The 21496-nt window shown below is 35.1% G+C and overlaps 1 protein-coding gene across 1 annotated transcript in view; it reads right to left on the bottom strand.

Annotated features, from left to right (window-relative positions):
• Positions 1 to 10764: 10764 nt before the first annotated feature.
• Positions 10765 to 21496, bottom strand: part of LOC145686448 (cuticle protein 7-like) — a 31115-nt gene continuing 20383 nt past the window's right edge. The window contains exons 2-3 of the mRNA XM_081759758.1: positions 19756 to 20061; positions 10765 to 13981 (exon numbers count right to left, since the gene is read on the bottom strand). Coding sequence (XP_081615884.1) covers positions 13721 to 13981; positions 19756 to 20061 — 567 coding nt within the window. The 3' untranslated portion in view covers positions 10765 to 13720. The remainder of the gene's footprint in view (positions 13982 to 19755; positions 20062 to 21496) is intronic.

Genomic DNA, 21496 nt, shown 5'->3' with positions numbered 1-21496 from the left:
ATCCAGGGCATTGGATCAGACAAGATCAAAACTCGGAGCACGTGCATGGATGAACTCGATTCCTAATTTTTGATCCTTTATATCCTAAGTCAAAATTGGTGACGATTCATCTCAGTAGTTCCTGAGATTTCTTGTCTCCCAGACGGATGTGCTCACGGACAGACCGGCTAATATACATAAAGGAATTTTGCTAAAGCAAACTGCTTAAATAAACCTGCGATGATTTAGTTGATAAGGCGACTATCTATCAACAGGATAGTCCGGTTTTGATCCTTGATTTTTGAGTGTGTTCTCATTTTACCATAGTTCAAATGGTGGTCTCGAGTTCAGCCAAACCACTCTCAAATGGGTAGTTGGGGAAAATTGAGGACAAGGGCGGAGTGTAATCCTGGCCAGTGGCCACATCATTTCCTCGCAATACCTAGATCATGCAAGTGTAAAGTCATATCTTCACATTGCCTATATAATAGTCATTTGACCTGCCCCGAATGGACAGTGTACCTATTCCTTCTGTTTTAATACATGTAACGTTCTTTATCGTGTATCTATTCTGAACTGCAACTACTGAATTAAGGATAGATATTAAATATACAGTATAACAATTGCAGAGCAAACATTATGAATTCCTTTTCTGATTTCGTTAATATAGAAAAGTACGTGACAATAACTTAATTAACTTTTTTATTAAAAAAAAATATTTAATTTTTAGATCCTTTCAAACACTTTTATTGACTAGTTTCTTTTTTGAAATATATTAAAATATGATTTCTTACAAGTTTTTAATATAAAGTGCTGGCATCTTAATAGTTCTAACAAATTCTCTGGTTTAATCTGATGCTTTTGCTCTTTCCATGATTTTGGCCTATCTTATTCCGACATTCGTGCTCCTGCTCTACAGTAAATCTGAAGATTTTAACCCAGTTTCATACGGAAGTCGATGTATTTACCTATACGAAAAGTTGCAGTTAAAGATATCATGTTTGAAATTCAGACCTTATTGGTTTGCTTCACAAAATTAAGTTTCGGAATATATTGGTAACATTATTTAAGAGTACATCAAAAATGCTAGAAAGCTAATAAAACATATTGAATCCCAACTCAAAATTGTGTGGCCTTTAGCATACTTACAAAATACCAAGAGATCAAAGCAGACGTTTCTTTTCCTCCTTCCTTCTTTCTCCCTGTACACAACTATGATCGTAGCCATCCAAGAACAATCGTTCCACTATCATACATATATATTTGTCACCAATTCATGAAGAGATCGAGGCTTTTGAAACTCGTCTTAGTCTCGTCCTGAATCACAAGAGTCTATCTCGATCTTGTCTCCAGCAAATCTCGATACGTTGAGTCTCGGTCTCGTCAAGATTTATAAATATCCGTCTTGATCTCGGTACAATCACTAACGGTAAGTAATTGTTAACTACTGCCACCTATATTCTCAGAAAAAAACTATAGAACTAGATTCTTTTTATAAGAAAGAAAGAGCACAGATGAGGCGATCATCAATAATTTCTCTGCTAAATCGAGTCTAGTTTTATTAAGAAAGTGTACAAATGTAGGCTATGTCGAGTTAAGAAGTTTCAGAAGGGGGTCCGGACAGGCCCGTAGCCAGCCCAAAAATGTAGGGGGGGCGACTGAAGTTAGGGGGCCCGATCCAACAATAGTATAGTTCATTACCGTGAAAATTTTAGGGGGACCAGCAAAAATTTAGGTGGGCCAGCCCCCCTAGACCCTTCTGGATACGGGCCTGGGTCCGGATCCAGTGGATCCCAGTGTGGATATATCTCTGATGTAGAGTTATGAACGTACTAACATTACAAGCTTATAAGGCTCATTAGTGATCCTAATAAATTAGAAAGAAATACAGACGAAATAGAGTGAATTCCTTCCTACGGGCAGCTGAATATAAATTGCCACTGTTCATAAAGTCGAGGACCGGTTTATTTACGAAGGGGAACTAGAGTTTTTTTTTTTTTTTTTCAGTTTTGGAAGTAGGACTTGAGGGAAGCATAAAAATAACGCTAAATGGCACAGTAAGTTTTTAAAAATATCTGAAATGAACAATGCCAGAATTGAATTATGACCATGCAATAAGTCAAGGTAACTTTCTCTGTTATGTGTATTCCTTTTCGTTTTACTTGTTGCTTTTGTTCAGCTCCAAATCTTAATTCATCAGCTTTCCTCTAGATAGCGTTTACTTTCAGTATTCTTGTATTGTGGTGCCATCTGTTGGAACATTGTCAAATTAGTTTTTCATCAGTTTCCTTTATTGCTGTACAGTAGAGGCTTTCTCAACCCCTTTTATCACCCTATTGCCAGCGACCCCAATAAGTAACTTCCGTATTGTAATATTTTTATTACTATTATTATTATTGTTCATCGCCTGTGAAGCCTAGTGAAATCATGACAGGCTCACGTTTTACATTAAACTTGATTTGCATTTGGACTTCAATCATGGAGGGGAACGGTAGGTCGGAGGGTCCCCAAAATCTCCTTGAGCGCCCTAGAATCTGAATACATTTGATTAGTTTATTACATGGATAAGAAACACAAATAAATAAACGCCCGTTCTCGCCACAAATTATACATAAATGAACATTGCTTATTTTTATATGCAGTTATACTTTTCTTTCTTTGTTCTTTTTGTTCTTATATTTCAATATGCAGATTTCAATATCAGTTTTATCTCTGCTTAATTCCAATTTCTGTTAAACAACTATTCATTTAGCGGTACCTGAAATTTTGTTTAATTCTTTGCTGTATTTGACACTAAGAAACGGAATAAAATATGCCTATCTAAATAATCTAGAGCTTATTGCCCATATTTGTTGGCTGGTAAATACCTTCATATCAGCCTCGTTGCCCACTTTTGTGAGTAGCCTATTGTTGTGTCACGAATAAAGTAATTACAATAAAAACATGATTTTGTAATGTATTTGTACTAAATGAAACACACATTAGCATATTACAGCAATATGTTTTTAAAAGTATTTCAGAGCGCTAATGGGTTAACCGTACGCTACTAGATTCTAATTGCATTTATTTTTATCACCTCCTTTGGCAATCCCCATGTATTCCTTTCGCGAGCCCCTAGAAACACCAACCCCGTGCTGAGAAAACCCTCGGTATTCTATTGACGATCTAAAATTAAAGTAAATCAAGGCTGTGTTATATAAATATGCTTAAGGTTAAACCTACACTTTCAAGGAATATCGAAGTTCTTACGCGTGCACTTGAGGTAAAGTCACCTTCTGGTTCATTTTAAGCTCTTTTAATTTAAGGTCTTGCATTTTTTTAAAAAATCCAATCTACTATTTCATTGTATTTTTTATTAGATTTTCACACTCGTGTATTTCCAGGATCAAACCTCAATGGGAGAGAAAAAAAATAAGAGAAGCCTGTGGAGAATATGTACTCAGAAGAATGGTGTTCCTTACAGGTAATGAAAATGAAATAAAATTTTTAAGTTTTACGTCCCACGCTTATGCCGGTTAGGTTAAAGGAGACGATGATGATGAGTGAAATGAAGGAAGTGGGAGAACCCCGAGGAAACACACAAACACGGTGTTGCTCCACCACAAAATCCACACAGCGCGAGCTGGGATCGAACCAGGGACACCAAGCACCAAAGGTGAACACTCTACCACTGAGCCAACGCGCCCCTCCTTACAAGTAAGTTTTGAACATCCACATTAGATAGTCTGGAAGAGAGGACACTCAAGAAGAAAAAAGAAATAAAAAAAGAGAGACTTTGTTTTGCTAAAGATGTGATATTGTCCTCCTTAAGGCAAAGTCAGAATTGACCACGGTTTCCAGGGAGAGTATCTACAAAGACACCATACATGACTCCCGTCATCTTTACACACACATGCCATTTAACTTCTATCTCATTATAATCTGAACAGTTAACTTGCAATGCGTAGGGGTTGACATCCAAGATTTTAAACGTTCCCAAGTCGATAAGAAGAAAGATTATTGCATATATATATATTTTTTTAACAATTCATAATTCATAGTTTTATGAATGCCCTTCAAGTTTTCAAAACCTCACCATAAAAATATAAAGGAAATATCATAAAAATATATCGGTGACCTATGCTCAATAGAAAATTGAAAGCTTACAACAAATTTCTATTTTATCAACACTTTTTACATTAAAACGGCATTCCTCAAAATTTAGTGCTTATGGCATTAAATTCTTATCTTAGTTTAGAGCATAGTAATATATCCACGTACACTTTAATTCTTCAACATAAACTACAGTAGGTAGATAATTTACATTGTAATATATAATAATTTACATGTTGAGTATGTTTATGCTTATAAGCATTATTACACAGCAAAAAATGAGGTGTTGAAATAACACAAAATGACTACCACTTTAGCGTGTTACTTGTGTGTCAATTCAACACCAGCCATTTTTTTAAAAGTTAACCCGATCAAAGGGTTACGCCCTTTCTTCGGTAGGAGGAATTCTAGGTATAGGGTTTTACTTTATTCATAGTTCGGAATTGAGAGTTTGAGGAGCATTAATTTATTTTATTCCTTTGTGGTCACCATCTATTTATTTTTTCTTCAATATGGCTTTGGAGGCATCAGTTGGCATAAAGAAGACATCAGTTTACGTAGATTCCATTTATTATTCACTATTAGCTCAAGGAGGCCGGGCTATTTTTGTGGAATGAGGGATGAGGTGAAGTGCTTATAGACGCAACAACAAACACAGGGATATGATTAATATATACGAATGAATGGTTATCTTCTGCCCTGGGGCGTCGCAGGGCTAATGATGACAGATAAAGCCCGCTACTAACAACATTGATGAAACACTAGTGCAGAGATGGTAAAATGCGTGGACTAAGATGAGGTGGGCGGTATATAGCAAAATCGGCCTTGTGGGGTCATTATCGTCTAAAGTGTTATGTTAAAGAGTAAGAAGGTGTTGAAGAGGTGTGGCTTGATAATGAGGAGGGGTATCATGAATTATATCCTGGTGAAAGGTGTCGAGGAAGAGCGAATTACCTTCGAAAAAGACTTTTGTAATGTATTTTATGCGGAATGTTCCCAAGTGTTGTAAGATAGTGGAAAAGTTGATATGGCGATAGAGATCGGCAGTTAGTGCTGGTAGTCTTATACGATAAGCAAGGCGGAGAGCAAGACGTTCGGATATTGCAAATCTGTGATACAGTGCGTCAGGGGTAGAGATCTAGCATATATGGCCATGTGTGAGAACAGGTCGAAGGAAAACCTTATAAGTCTTAATAACAGTGTCAGTATGTAGCCCCAAGTAATGCCCACTAGCCACCGGAGAAGGTTTAATCGATTTGTAGCCTGAGATCGGATTTTCTACAAGTGGGGTTTCCAGCTGAGTTTTGAGTCAAAGATGATTCCGAGGTATGTTACTTGTGATGATGGGCGTATGAAAGTGCCATTGACGTGAATATGAAGAAGAGCAGTCTTGCGATAAATTCGTGATCGGCAGCGAGGTGGAAGAAAAATGATAGCCTGTGTTTTGAGGGGATTTATGATTAGGCGCCACTTGTCACACCAGGAGGTGAAGACATCTATTGCTTGTTGGAGTGTTCGATTTATGTGTTGAACAGTGTTGGATTTGGTGAAAAAACTGTATCGTCGGCATATTGATATAATGAGACATTTTGTGGTTGAGGGGTCATGTCTGCTAAGTGTAATATATAAAGAAGGGGTGAAAGAACAGAGCCTTGAGGAACACCACAGTGAAGAAAGATCGGATGTGAAAGTGATTGGTTGATGGTAATGTAAGTCATACGATTTGAAAGGAAAGAATAGATACATCTGATGTAGGAGAAAGGAAGATGAAAAGAGTGAAGTTTTGCGATGAGGTCGGCATGCCAAACTTTGTCAAAAGCCTTTTCAAGATCAAACAGTAACAGGCAGGAAGGTTTGGAGGTATTGTAATGATTTGTGATAGCGGTAGTGAGGCGTAAGAGTTGATCGGAAATACTGATGTTTGGGCGAAAACCAGCTTGATAAAGAGGAATGAGGTTTCGTTCAGAAAGATGGGTATGAAGGCGACTGACAAGAATGCGTTCAAAGATTTTGCTGAGTACTGATGTCAATTGTAGAGGACGGTAAGATGAGAGTTCTGTAGGAGAGTTACTGTGGTGGATAAAAGGCGGTGCGGAGAATGAAGTTATGTATGGCTGCAAGAAGTGTATATAAGACGGAAGGAGAGGCTTTTATAAGTTTATAAGTGATATGGTTAAAGCCAGACGCCGTGGTACGTTTCGATTTGATGGAGGAAGAGATATCTCCAAGAGTAATGGGATCATTAAGAGGTGAATCGGTGAGTTGATGGTGAGTGTTGGGTTGTAGGAGGAGGGAGTGTGGATTTGCAAAGCGTTGGACACGTCGGGTGATAGTTTGGTGTGGTAGTTATACGGTAAGATAAATATTTCTTGGAAGAAGAAGGCAAAAGCATTTGCTTTATCAGAATCAGTTTGGAGAGGATGATTATGTGAAATGATAGGGTATGATGTATGTCGATGTTGACCAGTTAACTGATGGAATTTTTGCCAGAATTTGGTAGGTAATTACGAAGCATGCGAGTCCAACGACGATGCTGTTCTAAGGATATAGGATTATGAGTACGTTGAAAGTCGTGAAAGGAGCGGCGAGAAGCAGCAAGGATGGAGTGATATTGCGGAGGGATCGGAGGTTTTTGTGGATGGCGTATACGTAGGTGTATGTTATTGTGGGTGGCTGTGTCAAGAGATGCTGTGAGATGGTCAACAAGATCATAGAGTTCGTGCTCTGAGGTAGGCTCTTGAAGATGTATTGAATTGGTGAGATCCGCTTGGAAATTAGCCCAATTTGCATGATTGTAATCAAAGTAGTGAATTGGCGGTGGTTGTGATTTAGCTGAGTGGGTGAGAATAATATCGAGTAGTATCGGAGCATGATCGCTGCTGAGAGGTGGGAGAGCCCTAAGATTTTGAATATTCAGAGACGCAGAAGTGATAACTATATCTGGGGAGGTGTTGCTGACGGGGCGAGATGGTGATGGGAGATGATGAAAATCGGCGGCAAGGATATTAGAAATGTAGTTGTGAAACTGTTGTTTCTCAGCCTGCGGGCGCCCATGAATATTTATGTCTGTCATGATTAGGTAATGCCTAAAAGTATTGTCAATGTATTGAAAAATTCATATAGTATGGTGTGGCCTGGTCAAATGTAGATAGTGCATAGAGTGATGATTTTGGTACGAAAATATAGCGTGACTATGGAATACTCGGGAAGGTTATGTGACTATGAAAAAGAATGAGTGCGTACAGGGATATTGTGATATGTTCCAATTGCAGTGCCTCCATTGGCTCGTTGGTATGGTCTAGAGCAATCATGACGGTGTAGTTGAAACTGTGGAAAGCGCACATGATGTGTAGGTTTGAGATAGGTTTCGTTCAGAGCAAAAGCCTGTATTTGTTCCTCCCTTAGGAGTTGTTCAAAAACTGCTTTGTGAGTGAGAAGAGATCGGATATTAAGAAAGAGGAAAGTGACTGCCATGAAGATTGATGGTGTTCTAGAAGGTGTTTGGCGATGGGTGTGAATTATAGAGATGGCCATACTGGATCTGTTTTAGTAGATGTGATGGAAAAGTGAACATGTGGACCGGTGTAAGTGGCAGAAAGTTGTAGGCCAAATAGTTGTTGGGCAATATGATCGACCTGCATAAGAATGTGTGGGCGTAAGAAAGGGTGGATATTTTGAAGACTAAGAGTGGTGAATATATATAGTGGCGGATCCAGGATATGATCAAAGGAGGGGCATAATTCATAGTTTGCTGCCTTATCCAGTGTAAAGCAGGATTTAAGCTAATTTTATCCAGTGTATACCTGAGCGTCAAGAGAGGGCTATAGTCCCTGTAGCACCCCTTGGATCGGCCACTGCATATATATATATAAAACGTCATTGACCTGCTTCGGTGAATTATAACGAAGTAGAGTTCGTAGTGCTTGGTACCTGATTTTATTCCCAATTTGACAACTAACATTTTCCGGTCTTCACCTCTCATCATGAAAGGCCAATGTGGCTCAGTGATAGAGCTTTGGTGAGTGGGGTATCTGGTTTGATCCTACTTCCATCATTTGGGTTTTGTGGTAGACAAGCACCATTACGTGGGTTTCCTCGTGTTTTCCTGTTTCCTTTCAACATCATCATAACCTCAATTCCTTCATAATCACAATCTCTTTTGAGATGTTAAGTCAAAGAGCTTGGAATATTATTGAATTCCCTTGAGGGATTTAGAACGATTTTGCATTCAGGTGAATCACATCGTTGCAATCTAAAACTTTAATGACTGGAGAGAACAATATATTCTGCCACAATATTTTATTTTATCTTTGTCGTAGAGAACGAGAAATCAAAGTTAGTTCCCTCTCATACATTTAATAACGATGTTATTGGACTCTCTCGCCTGCCTCTTAAAGTCGATGAGGTAATACTTTTTAGTAGGTTGATCAAGCTGCTTGCACAGACCATTCCAACAACCAAAAGCGATTGTTATGTATTCCTTAACAAATAAGAGCTGTTTTCAAAAGGCTTATTTTGGACTTTTTCAAAATTGTGTTGGTTTGCAGACAAATCCACTTAGAGAACAGATAAAAATTTACAACTATTTACATTTCGTACTATCAATAAGAAATGAAATTTTAATACATTAGAAACTATGTACTTTTAAAATGTTTGAAATGATTGATAGCATTAATTTCCAAAAATAATTGTAAGCTTTCGTGGTTTTATTTTGTATGTGACACAGAATTGCATTTTAATTTTGATTCTTTTACGGTAATATATATATATATATATATATATATATATATATATATATATATATATATATATATATATATATATATATATATATATTGTGAAATAAAACGGAGATCCAGAAGGAGCCTTCTTTGAGAATTTCTCAATATTGTTCTATAGAGATGAAGAATATGTTTAATGTTTGTATTTAAAATCCAAAATATAGATTGGCGACTACATATGCTTGAAATTATAGAAATTTCTTAATGAATGAAAATTCTGAATTTAGTTTTAACTATAAATTGTATGGTTCTCTTACTATATATATATATATATATATAGATAGATAGATAGATAGATAGATAGACAGATAGATATAGATAGATAGATAGATATAGGTGTGTGTGTGTGTGTGTTTTTTGTATGTAAAATATCACATAACAAGATAGAGATACACAAAAAATATCTTGGCGATATAAGTAGTTGATGGAAAAATGATCCCAATAAACTCATTCAAGTTGGAATCATTCATATGCCAATGGAATTTAAAAAACAGTGGTAGTATTCAGTCTCTGAAAAAGACGAAATTCGTTGAGCTAAGCTCTGATCCCTTAAGCCTATATTCTACAACGGCTTGAAGTTCGAAAATGTTATTTTTTTGTTCACCTTCGTTTTCAATATTCGCGAGCAAACTAAAGCTTGCGTGTGTCTCTTTACTCCTCTCATTTTCATACCTTTACTCTCACCTTCGTGATTAATCCGATTGGGTAGAAAATCATAATTAACTAAACGAACTCATCACCATCCAAATGCCGAACACACATTTCAGACTTTGATGATTTCTGATTTTGAAAATACTCCTGCGTAAACAGTAAGTCATTACTCTGCACCTTGTATATTACATCGTCATTAACAAATTATATACAGGGTGGCTCAAAAGTAGGTATACACCCCTGCGTTGATCAAGTATAACATTCTAGCTTATAAGTTTATTTGCTTCGGCTGTTCAGAGCTTAAGATATAAGTAAAAATACATTTAGAACAAATGATAAAGAAACTAAATCTACTTGATGGATAACAATAAGAAATGATATAAAAAGCAATGAGTTGATCAGTACGGAACTGTATACCTACTTTTGGGCCACCTTGTATATTCATTTTCCTTATGAGAAAAACTTGTTGCGGCTCTTAACGGAATGCTCGAGTTGCGAGCGAGAAAATTTTTAACAAATTTATTTCTTTGCAAACCGATAACAATATTGATTTAATAGGGCGACAATACTTTTTCGGAGCGACGCGTCGTTTAGTCATTTCCAACGCTTTTCCTTTCTTTTATTTTCAACAAAATATTTCAAATTGACGAATTGAATTGGTAAACATCCCAATTTCGCAGTCATAGACTATAATTTATACATACTGTTCGCGTTGACATGTGTTTTTCACGCAGCTGGCACTATATAAGGTGGGACGAGGAACATAGTCAATAAGACAAATCATAAAGAAAAACAACCTTCAATTAAAACCATTCCACATTATAATGTTTTGTCAACCTCTGTTATGATTGGCTGAATTTGTTTTGATAAGCAAATCAGCATTCAGAACCATTTTCTGTGTTTCTGTTATATTTAGATGCAACTCCCTCTTGTTTATACAGTGTCTGATGAAGCCAATATGTTCAGTTAGTTGGCGAAACTGTCAAACGTTTATTATTTTATAACAAACGTTGCTATGCTCAGAAATTCGTGTTTTAGTATAACATATTATAATGTTTTTTTGTTCCTCCTGAATAAAAGATACCTTGGTGGACTTGGAACGTTTCTCAATTTAGGTCTTGGATTAAACTCACAATAAATTCCATCCAATCAAATGTAGAATAGTTTAAGCTACAGTACCATAAGGTATATTTGTAAAGGTAATTGAAATCATACTAGGGTACTATTTATACAAATAAAAAATTATATTTTATTAATATCCATTCAATATTACATTTTTGGTAATGATGCAAAAAAAAAACTCTATCCTCTCATGTTTTACACCAATATGTATTCTTCGTTAGATATGTAGTGCATATTTACACAAAAAGGCAGCTTTCTAAAAGCAATAGTTGGTTCAGTCAAATTTTACTAAATTTTTCAATTCATAGCTTTATGTATATTGTTAATATTTTATAAATACCAAAGAATGTAGGAACATAATACATTCTTGGAAACACATCTTTGGAACATTACTCGTTCAGTCATGATAGGGCTATTCAATTGTATATTATTTGAATTTGTAAAACTGCGTACTGATTTATATCAGATCTACTTATCACATTAAGATTTCTTCTAAGCAAACTGACATAATCTTAGTAGTACACTATCCATGATATAAAAAAGAAACTGAACGAGCAAGTACTACACACCCTTTGGTATCATATTAATCTAGATCTTTGTAGATCCTTGATATAAATTCAATACTCTTCACTAAACACATTAAAGCGTCACAAAACTACATTATTTATTTAATACTTATATATATTAAAATGCATTGAACAGAACCCGGATAATTAGTTATACATATATGTTTAAAAATGAAAAACATGTGCCAACACTGTTGGAAGAACTGAGAAATAATATCATGTTATCTGTAAGTGTGGTTGTATTGCTACAGTTAGGCCAAAGGGGAAAAAAAATATAACAACTATTTGATTGAGTATATGTTATGGCCGATATAAGACTAAGAAACATTTTTCTTTGAAATTGACTTTTCTTTTTTAGCACCAAGATTTTATTAAATTCGAATATACAACTACTATAAATTCTTTACCTCCACTAGCACACAGAAAGTTAGTGCAAGGCGTTTAACTACATTTGAGCTCAAGAACAAAAATGATTTTAATTTGTCAAACATATTCTGTATTGGGACATTATTAAACAAATTTTAATTAAACAACCTTTTATTTTGAATATGATCTAACTAGAATAAAAATGTGAGACAAAATTCTAGAATAGGTAGAATGTAGAAAATAACTGAAGGCAAGTGAATTTTTTAAAATAGTAATATAGTAATGTCCTTATTCTTTTCTAAGTAAATTTATTAATAATGAAAAATCAATTTAGTCCAATTGAAGGCATGTATATTTTAAAAAAATGAAAAATATTCGAACGTTAGAAGAATTGTGTAGATTGTGGGAAATGAAAGTATTAGTATATATCTTCAAATGAAGACCACAATTGCAATATTTGGTGTATATTTTTTGGATTATGCGAACCCTAATTTAGATGTCATTGTTAGAGATTCAGTTATATCAAAGTTAGTGTTGTTCGAATCATATTATTGTTTCACAAGCGATAGTAACTATACAAATAAATTGTTTGAAATTATGGGTATAATAAGTTATTCAAAAATAAAGCTAAAAAAGAAATAAATGAAATCTTTGAGTTTTACGTCCCACGGTTATGCCGGTTAGGCTAAAGGAGACGGTGATAATGAGAGATGAGTGAAATGGTGGAATGAAGAAAGTGGGAGGAAACGGGAGTACCCCGAGAAAACCCACGAGCACGGTGTTTGTCCACCACAAAGTTCACTTGGCGGGGGCTGGGATCGAACCCGGGACCCCAAGCACCAGAGGTGAACGCTCTACCAATGAGCCACCGTGCCCCCCAAAGCTAAAAAAGAGTCGATAGTATGTTGCCAGAGCAGAAAATATAGTCATTGTATACTACATGGGAAAATCATAACATTTGATCGCCATTGCATTGAACCTGAGTTATTATTTATGGTTTTTCACAGTATATTTAGTCGTTATGATTATTACAATTTTCTTCAAAAAAATATACCATGAACCGAGTACAAAAACATTAGAAACATGTGGCAGTACGCACTCGTGGTTAATATATATAAATATTAACTTTATAATTAATATTTTAAGTACTATTAGGGTTTAATAGCTAATGTTTCTTAGAAATTAGTTGAAGATCTAAAATGCTGTATCAAATTATCCGAGCCCTATAAAATTTTAATGTTTTATAAGGAATATAAAACTAGAGCACCTAGTCAGTTTACTGGAGTATCACAAATATATATAAATATAAAAATATCAAATACCCTTATTTTATAATGAACGTTCTAGATTGTACATTTTTGTTCTGTATCTCATATTTCCCTTTAGAACCATTTAATGAAAATAGTAAGCAACCATATGAACTAATGGATATATACAAGATGAAAGTATGAATATGCAAGAGTTAACGTCAGTCGGAGTTTGAAATACAATGTAAGGAAAAATACAAGTACGTTAAGCGATAAACAAGTTTTAACATGTTTTTAATTTCACTTAATTTATTCGATTGTTTTGAAGCAGAAAATAATGAACATTATTACTGTTCAGTAAATGCATTTTCACTTCTTTCACAAAGAAGACTACGTATTTTGGAGTTACGCATGAATGGATATAACCGGTTTATATACTGAACAATTTATAGGATTTCGTTTATCATGCTCATGTAATTGCTTTTTTCTTAGAATAATCGTAAAAGAAAGCCGAAGTTTACAAAGTCTGAAGAGTTAATGATTAAACAACTTTTCAGTAAATGATTGATGATGTTCATGATTTCTAGATATTTATCTTACATCAAATGTCATCAATGTCACAAACATGGTTTATCTTAACATTGTTGTTAGTGGATGACATGAATATGACATACATGATCAGGCCTTAATACGCCAATCACAAGGTGGGTTTCTATTGTGACGTTGATAGCAAATGTAACCGATCACATTTTCGTCTACTTACTATCCTTTAGGTCCTGACATTGCATAATTGTCTTCCAACGTAACAACTTGATATATGAATAATATAGACAACCTGTATGTCACTTAACGATATATCAGTTCTCTTTGATGAAGATTTTCATGTAGTTCAAATTATGAAAGACTATGTATTTTTTTATCCATGATAACCATGTCCGATTGCAACTGGAGCTGCCACGACTGCTTGAGGATGGACCGCATGCCCTGACTTGTGTACAACCGCATTGAATCCATTGTGGGGATCTGCTGTGTATTGCACTGTTCGGGTGGTGCCATCGGGTTCCAGTAGACTGTATTGTCCCTTCACTACATCACCATCTCGTGCTTCCGTTTGGCTCTTCACATCTCCCGTGTGATGGTCAGCAACACCATATTTGAACTCATACTTTGGATAAGCCTGTAAGAAATAAACATAAAAACTATGTCACTTCTTTTTAAATGCTAATAAAATAATACAATCCATCAAGTTATTCTTAATTTTCAACTGTTATGATTTTTTTAATTCTGTATTGTGCTTTTGTCTTTGCTGAAATATTAAATTCGTCTAGTCAATTTGATGAATTATTCCTAATACTTAGTTCCCAAAAGCTATTCTGAAAACATAACATACTGTAGGGTACTACCACCTCTTAGTGATTTAGGATTTTAGGAAATCCAAACTTGCTTCCTGTTGGCGTCTCATGTAGTTCAGACCACATTTTAAGATGTAGTCCGAATCAATTACCTAAGGTCATGCTGTGGTTTATGTTTCTTAATTTCTTATACTTTATTTTTACAGCGTGGTTACTTTGACATGAGAAATATGAATGAACGGATGAGTAATTCAGGTATTTTATGGAAGTATCAGCTCCAAGGCTATGTGCACCCGTCACAAGAGGTCCAATTGCAGATATAAGCATCTATAAAAGAAGTCTTAAACTTTAAAAAAAAATCAAAATTAAACGTTTCAGAAAAGTGGAAATAGGATATAACATTAGTAATATAAGAAAAAAGTTCAATCATGTGTCGTAAAAAGGTAAAAGAATAAATAATATACAAACTCTATGGCAAAAGTAGTGATTAATAAGTAAAACAAAACACGCAAAATCTAAAAACAAAAAGGTCTGAGTGTGTTAGCTATTTTAGCCGCAAGAATATGGTCAGTGAAAGAAGGGTGTCCTGCAAAATCTGACTAATATCACTAGAACGTCTTAAATGTGTCCTGAGGTCTGAACATTCCGAGCATTCTGCAAGAGTATGCCGAATACTCGGTGAGACGAACGTGAGTAATATGAAATTAATTTTCTCAGCATGATTTAACATGATAAACATGTATTAACAGTAGGGAAAAAGTTAATGTACTTATTTAATCCAATAGTGTAGATACTTAACATTGGATTACTACTTCCGAAATCATGACTTTTCCATTTGTCTCTAGGTCTACTTAATCTTACAGAAAGTTACTTAAGTAAGAATTGTTACGTATCATTCTTCATATGTACACATTAACTCGCGTCACAGGGAATTTTTTAAGTTCTTAAATTTATTTTTTAAGTTCTCGTCTAAATAAAATTAGCATAATCCATCATTGGTATATACAGATTATATTAAAAGTTATAATCCTACTAAAAACAATACATAACTACTTGTCATATTTTGCTGTTATGTTCAGCCAACAGCCTTAGAATTATGGATTCATTTCAGAAGAGTATTATTTTGATTAATAGAAAATGTTAAATTTGCTGTAAGGAAGTTCAGAATCATGCAGGTAGCATTAAATACTCTCAATTAGGAGCAAAATCTAATGAAAACTATCAAAAGAAAATATTAGTAAATAATCTTGAATATCTAATCAAGACCAAAAGTATTTTATTTCTTAGTCGAAAATAAACGTCCTTAGAAAACTTTTTCTCATTACTGATTATTTACTTCATAAGATGATAATGATAATGACGCTGTTATGTGAGGTCAAATTTGTTACTTCTAGTCAGTCGCAATTGAAGTATTGTATTAGAGCTAACTAAAATATAGACGACAAAATGCCTGTAAACATATCGTTACTTCTTAAGACTTACTATATCTATTGATTGCAATAGCTTCATCTATGTTACTGTGTATGGATTTTGATCCATATTCAGCTGCAAAACTATTCTGTAAAATTGATGTTCCTTAAAGAAAATTAGTATCAATGGGTCAAAACCTACAACACAGTACTGGTTCCAATTAATCAGGATTTCGAACTCCAGACCGTACACAATTTTTATTACATACAGTTCTAACTCTTATAAAATCTTCATTTATGTACTGTCAAACGCTTTATCTCGTTCTAGAAAATATATGGATACTTGGCATATTTCCAATGATTGCGTTAAGAAGAAAAACATGTATACATTTTATATAGGCATTGAGTACAAGTGTAGTTTATGCGTGTTTACAAAATTAGAAGTTTTGTGTGAGAGCGCAACAAAACTTTTTGTTGAAACTAAATATTTTACAGGTAGTAAGTAGGGTTACCTACAAGACGAAGGTTGAGACTGTCTTGGTCCAAAAAGGTGTTGTGAATGTTATCTGACCTCGAAAGAGTATTTCTATTAGGAAAGCTCTGTCTTGTGTCGTATTTTGTCACGACAATTATGTCTCGTATCGCATTGTGGGCAAGCCCAGTGGTAAAATGTGATGTAATTCGAATATTTTACCATGTGAAAGAACTCGAGATTCAAACGAAGCATGAGATACCAAATGGAACTCGTTAATTTTGGATCAATAATATACAAGAATAACACTGATAGGATTTTCGCTCATTTTAGTCATATAGAATATTTCACTTCTATTTTAAAAACATAATTCTACTCCTTTTAGATCTCAGTGACTAGTTACTCGAATGTAATTAAAATATATTGTACTTGTATAATGATAACTCTTAGACCATCGTATTCACAATGTTCCTGTACATACATTTCTGATATTCTAATACTTTTGTTGATAATAGCTTAAATCGTTAAAGAGAGTAAAAGTAGTAGAGTGATTTTCGGACAGGATAAATTTTCCTGTTTGTAAATTCAGGTTTACTCTAATACATTCTTTTGAAAGTGTAAAAGTCGTTTATCACTCGAAAGATCAAAGTCGTCTAAACCTGGAACTATTTAATATAGCTTGGGAAAGTAACTTAGCGTTATTTAATTTATGTATTATGTAAGAAATAATTGTATAATTGCACATGATTTCAACAAAATTTTCAACTCTGGATATTATATGAGATTCAAGGAGTGTAAAATGTTTAGTGGACGGGCAATCAAAGCCTAGTGTCCGACATATTATACCATCTCATTAATCACTAAAATATATATAAAACGATAATCATGCCTTTTGTTCTGTATGGTTGCAAAACATGGTCTCTTACTCTGAGGGAAGAACATAGACTGAAAGTATTTGAGAACAAGATCCTGAGACGAATATTCGGACCCAAGAGGAACGGGAATGGGGAATGGCGGAAACTTCACAACGAGGAACTACATAATTTATACAGTTTACCAAACATTGCTAGGGTCATCAAGTCTAGGAGGCTTAGGTGGGCAGATCATGTAGCTAGAATGGAAGAAAGTAGAAACACTTTCAGTCTTAACTGGAAGACCAATCGGAAAACGACCATTAGGAAGACCTAGGCGCAGATGGGAGGACAATATTAAGATGGGTCTCGCAGAGATAGGGTTACAAAGTAGAAACTGGATCCAATTGGCTAAGGATAGAAGTCAGTGGAGAGTATTTTGTGAAGGCGGCATTGAAGCTCCGGGTTCCATAGGCCATAGAGTTAGTTAGTTAGTTCATTAATCACTACGCTATTGAATCTGCTATGTGATCAGTCAAATATTCTAACTTTTGAAGTCGGTGTTCGGTTTATTCAGAACACATGATCTTACTCCAATCCATGTTGTGTTACTTCCCTAGTAAACAAAGAAGTAACTCTGTATTTTGTCATTTCACTCTTAGAATTTTACTACTCGAAGTACCCGTTCCTTGGACGGGGATATTAGATTTATGGAAAGTGTTTGATCTCGTGTCCTCTTAGAATACGCATGGGGGAGTGAATTTGGACTCGAATGGCATTAGGAATGTCATTATTCATTTTAGCGATCCAGAAACTAGGGATTGGACATTAATATCAATTGTTTTCAATTATATTTAAGTCAATCCTTCCACCTGCCTCATCCCCCATATCGATTGGGATGAATTCGGACTTACATGGCATCGAGAGTGTCACTATTTATCTCAGCAATCCCAACAACTATGGATTGGACACTTCCATTGGTCATTTTGATTACTTTTACATGTCATCTCCTTGTTCTTATGGCTAAAAATTTGTTAAACACCATTAGGTCAGCATCTCCTCATGTTCCAAAAATAATCCAAAGTTCTACAGCAGTTTAGGAGGAGTTAGTAGTTAAATATCGTTACAATTCATTTTCATTTATATATCAGGTGCTTCAAAATATATACACACACTTTGAATCATCATAGTAAATTTATTTTCCAACCTACAAGGTTAAGTTTCTGGGTAAAAAATAATGTTGTGCTTCCTCAACACGTGGCAGTAGAATCGTCGGTTTAACTGCGCAAACCAGTTACTGATAAGAGAGTAACTAACGTCAACATCGTGGACGGATGTTTGAGCATTGAAGAGCATAAGAAGATTATTAAGTGGCACTGGAAGTTTGAGAGCATACCTGCAGTTCAGAGACGGTGCAGATGTGAGTATGGGAGTAACTTACCTTTAAGCATAATAAATACACGTTTCCGAAACCAATTCATGCAACAGTGTGTGATGTTCAGAAAGGCCAATCAGCATGATTTGCAAGGCTACAAGTCCTCAATCCTTTGTTGCGGTGCTGGAACTGTTTCAACGTTCACCTAAAAAATCTTCAAGGCAAGGATCAAGTGAGAGGGGTGTAAGTGCTAGTAGTGTGCTGCGCATGCTGAAGAAAGCTAACTTCCGTGTGTACATTCCAAGGTTGGTGCAACAGCTAACTGATGACGACCCAGATCGTAGGATACAATTTTGTGAATGGTTCAGGATATGCTTACACGTGAACTGGCATTTATGGATAGTATACTTGGTTGGATGAAGCACAATTCAACTTAATGGAACTGTCAATATATATAATTGTGTGTTCTGGGCCAAAGATAATCCCCATATTCCCATATTACAGTTTAAAAGGCTGCGCATTGGCCTGGTGTAAAAGTATGATGTGTTTTATCTTCTAGGGGGCTCATTGAGTGTTTACGTTTTGACGGTATGCACTACGGCTGGAGAAGAGTATCTAAGAATACTCACTAATTCCATTTTCTTTTACATTCGTTCAATGTACGGTAATGACAGGTTTTATTACCAACAAAATGACTCCCCACCGTGCTATCATAGGGAGGTGTGAGCATACTAGATCAATATGTACCAGGGCAGTGAATAAGATTCAGGGGACCAATCGAGTTTCTGCATGTTCTCCAGACCTTACACCGCTCAATTTTTCTCTTATGGGGCATTGTGAAAGGTGAGATGTATCGTCGTAAACCACGTAGCCTGGACATACTTTGGGATGAGATTCAAACGATGTGAACAGAAATCCAATTGGACACTTTGGGACGAAGTATAAAAGAGTCGTGACTCATATTCAGAAATGTTTCATATTGAAGGCCACCATTTTGAATATTTACTTTAGTCACTATTTGGAACATTCAATTTGATCAGGAAGTGCACTATTTCTTAAATTGGACTGTAGCCTTACTTTTTCAGAAATTTAACCTTGTAGGTTAGAAAATACATTTTCTATGACAGATCAAAGCTTGAATGCATTTTTGACCCACCTAGGCAGCAGTGGCGTAGGGAAGGGGGGGCCCGGAGGGGCCGGCCCCCCCCAAAGAGGTCCGACAATGTACTTTGGTACTTTGATGTTTGTAATTTTTTATATATTTTTATGTTTATATATTTTTTGTTTGAAATTTTTCTATATGTACCTATAACAGCACTTGCCCCCCCCCAAACACACATCCTGGCTACGCTACTGCTAGGCAGATTACAATCGCATCCATAGAGGACGTGCAATGAGAAAGAATACATTACTTCTTCCATTTAGCATATGAAATAGATGTAGTTATATTGATTGCATGTGGAACAGCATAAGTATTATATATTATACTCACGTAATAATCAATTTGCTTTGTAACTGCAACTGGTGCGGCGTGAACAGCTGCAATTGGAGCTGCGTGCACTGCTGCTGCAACGGGTGCAGTGGCGGCCGCAACTGGTGCAGCAACTGCAGCGTAAGGTGTTGCGGCCGCAGCAACGGGTGCAGCTACGACGGCAGGAACAGGAGAAGCTGAAGCAGCGCGAAGACTTGTTGCAATACGTCTTGGTGCAATTTGCCGAATCGGAGTTTTATATCCTGGAGAGATTGGGCCACCTGGAAATGCTTCAGCAGCCATTAACAAGGAAATAGCTACAAGAGCCTGTAAACAAAGAAAAATGTTTTCATAAACGATTATATTTCATACTCATAGATAATTCTATAATTATAATATAGTTCAGAGCTACCAAAAAATAATTCCTAATAAATAGGTCATCTTATGTAAATTACTTTGGAACGAATCTATTAATTTGAATACAATTCGGTATAATTCAGAAAAAGAGCTTAAAGGAAATTATAAATGTATTTAGTACTTTGAATGGCATTAACAATAGAAGCACAGGAGTAATTAATATTCGTTTCACTGACTACTTACAATATACTAAATTATTAAATAAAAATTTGTATTGTACTTTTTGATGTGGTGTCATAATAAAATTTTGATGTGATATCATAATAAAATTTAAGCAGAAAGTTTCATTTTTAGAGAGTAATAGTTTCTCAATATTCTGAAACAGAGTGGCTGGTAAAATTGCACTTACATAAAAATGAAATGGCTGAGTATTATATCTTAAATCTGCACCATAACTTCTATATAAATGTTATCAGAATACACACATATTTACAGATAATAGTATAAATACCATTATATTTCTTCTTCAGCAATTATTAACCTTAGGAATACCAAAGGGGCTGGGAGGCCCCCTTTTTTCATTTTTTTAACATTTGTAATTGAATAAAAATCTAAAAATATATATTGTTATGCTTGACCCCATTCGTACGTACTTGCTTTGCTTTTAGTGTTTTATTTTGTCCATTTATAAATAAACAAAGTATTGTGAACCCCAGAGGTCCCACTCTTTGGTAAAGGGGCTATTCACCGGATAAAACATTCCAGTGTTTTGGCTCTTTATTTTATTTTCCTTTGAAACAATTTTGTTATTACATCTTGCAGAGGCATTATCTGGTGTTAGTTTGCAATCACCAGTAATGCCACTAGAATTTCGTCAATCTAAGGATATCCCAGATGGAAAGTATAAAAGGTTAATTTTGAATTCATTAGAATGCTGAAATATTCCCAGCTCCAGCCCATTCTACCTACCAGCACTGAAATGCAATTAGAAGACATCTTTACAAACATACTACATTGTACGAAGTTGCTATAGATCTGTATGATAGTTTTCCTATATATATATATATAACAAAATAAATAGTTCATAGCTACTGACATAAATAAAAATGATAACTTAAACAATTACACAAATATAGATGGCAACACCGCAGTACAAAAGAATATTAGTAATAATATAGAATAAAAATATATGATGTCACACACCCCAAGTTCATTTCGGGCACTATAAATTAGTTTCCGTGAAAAATAATAATATTTTAGTTGTGGGACTCAGAGGCTTCCCATTGGTATTTAATGTAACCCAAAAATACCTTGGTGTTCCTAGGGTTAACACTGTAGGTACTAATAGAAGCATAATATCCGATTTCTATTAAAATACATTCTATTTTATTAATCAATAAGCCCA

The sequence above is a fragment of the Thermobia domestica genome, chromosome 5 (assembly GCF_964235325.1).
Source record: "Thermobia domestica chromosome 5, izTheDome1.hap1.1, whole genome shotgun sequence".
Taxonomy (NCBI): domain Eukaryota; kingdom Metazoa; phylum Arthropoda; class Insecta; order Zygentoma; family Lepismatidae; genus Thermobia; species Thermobia domestica.
This window is presented reverse-complemented; position numbering and strand designations above follow the sequence as displayed.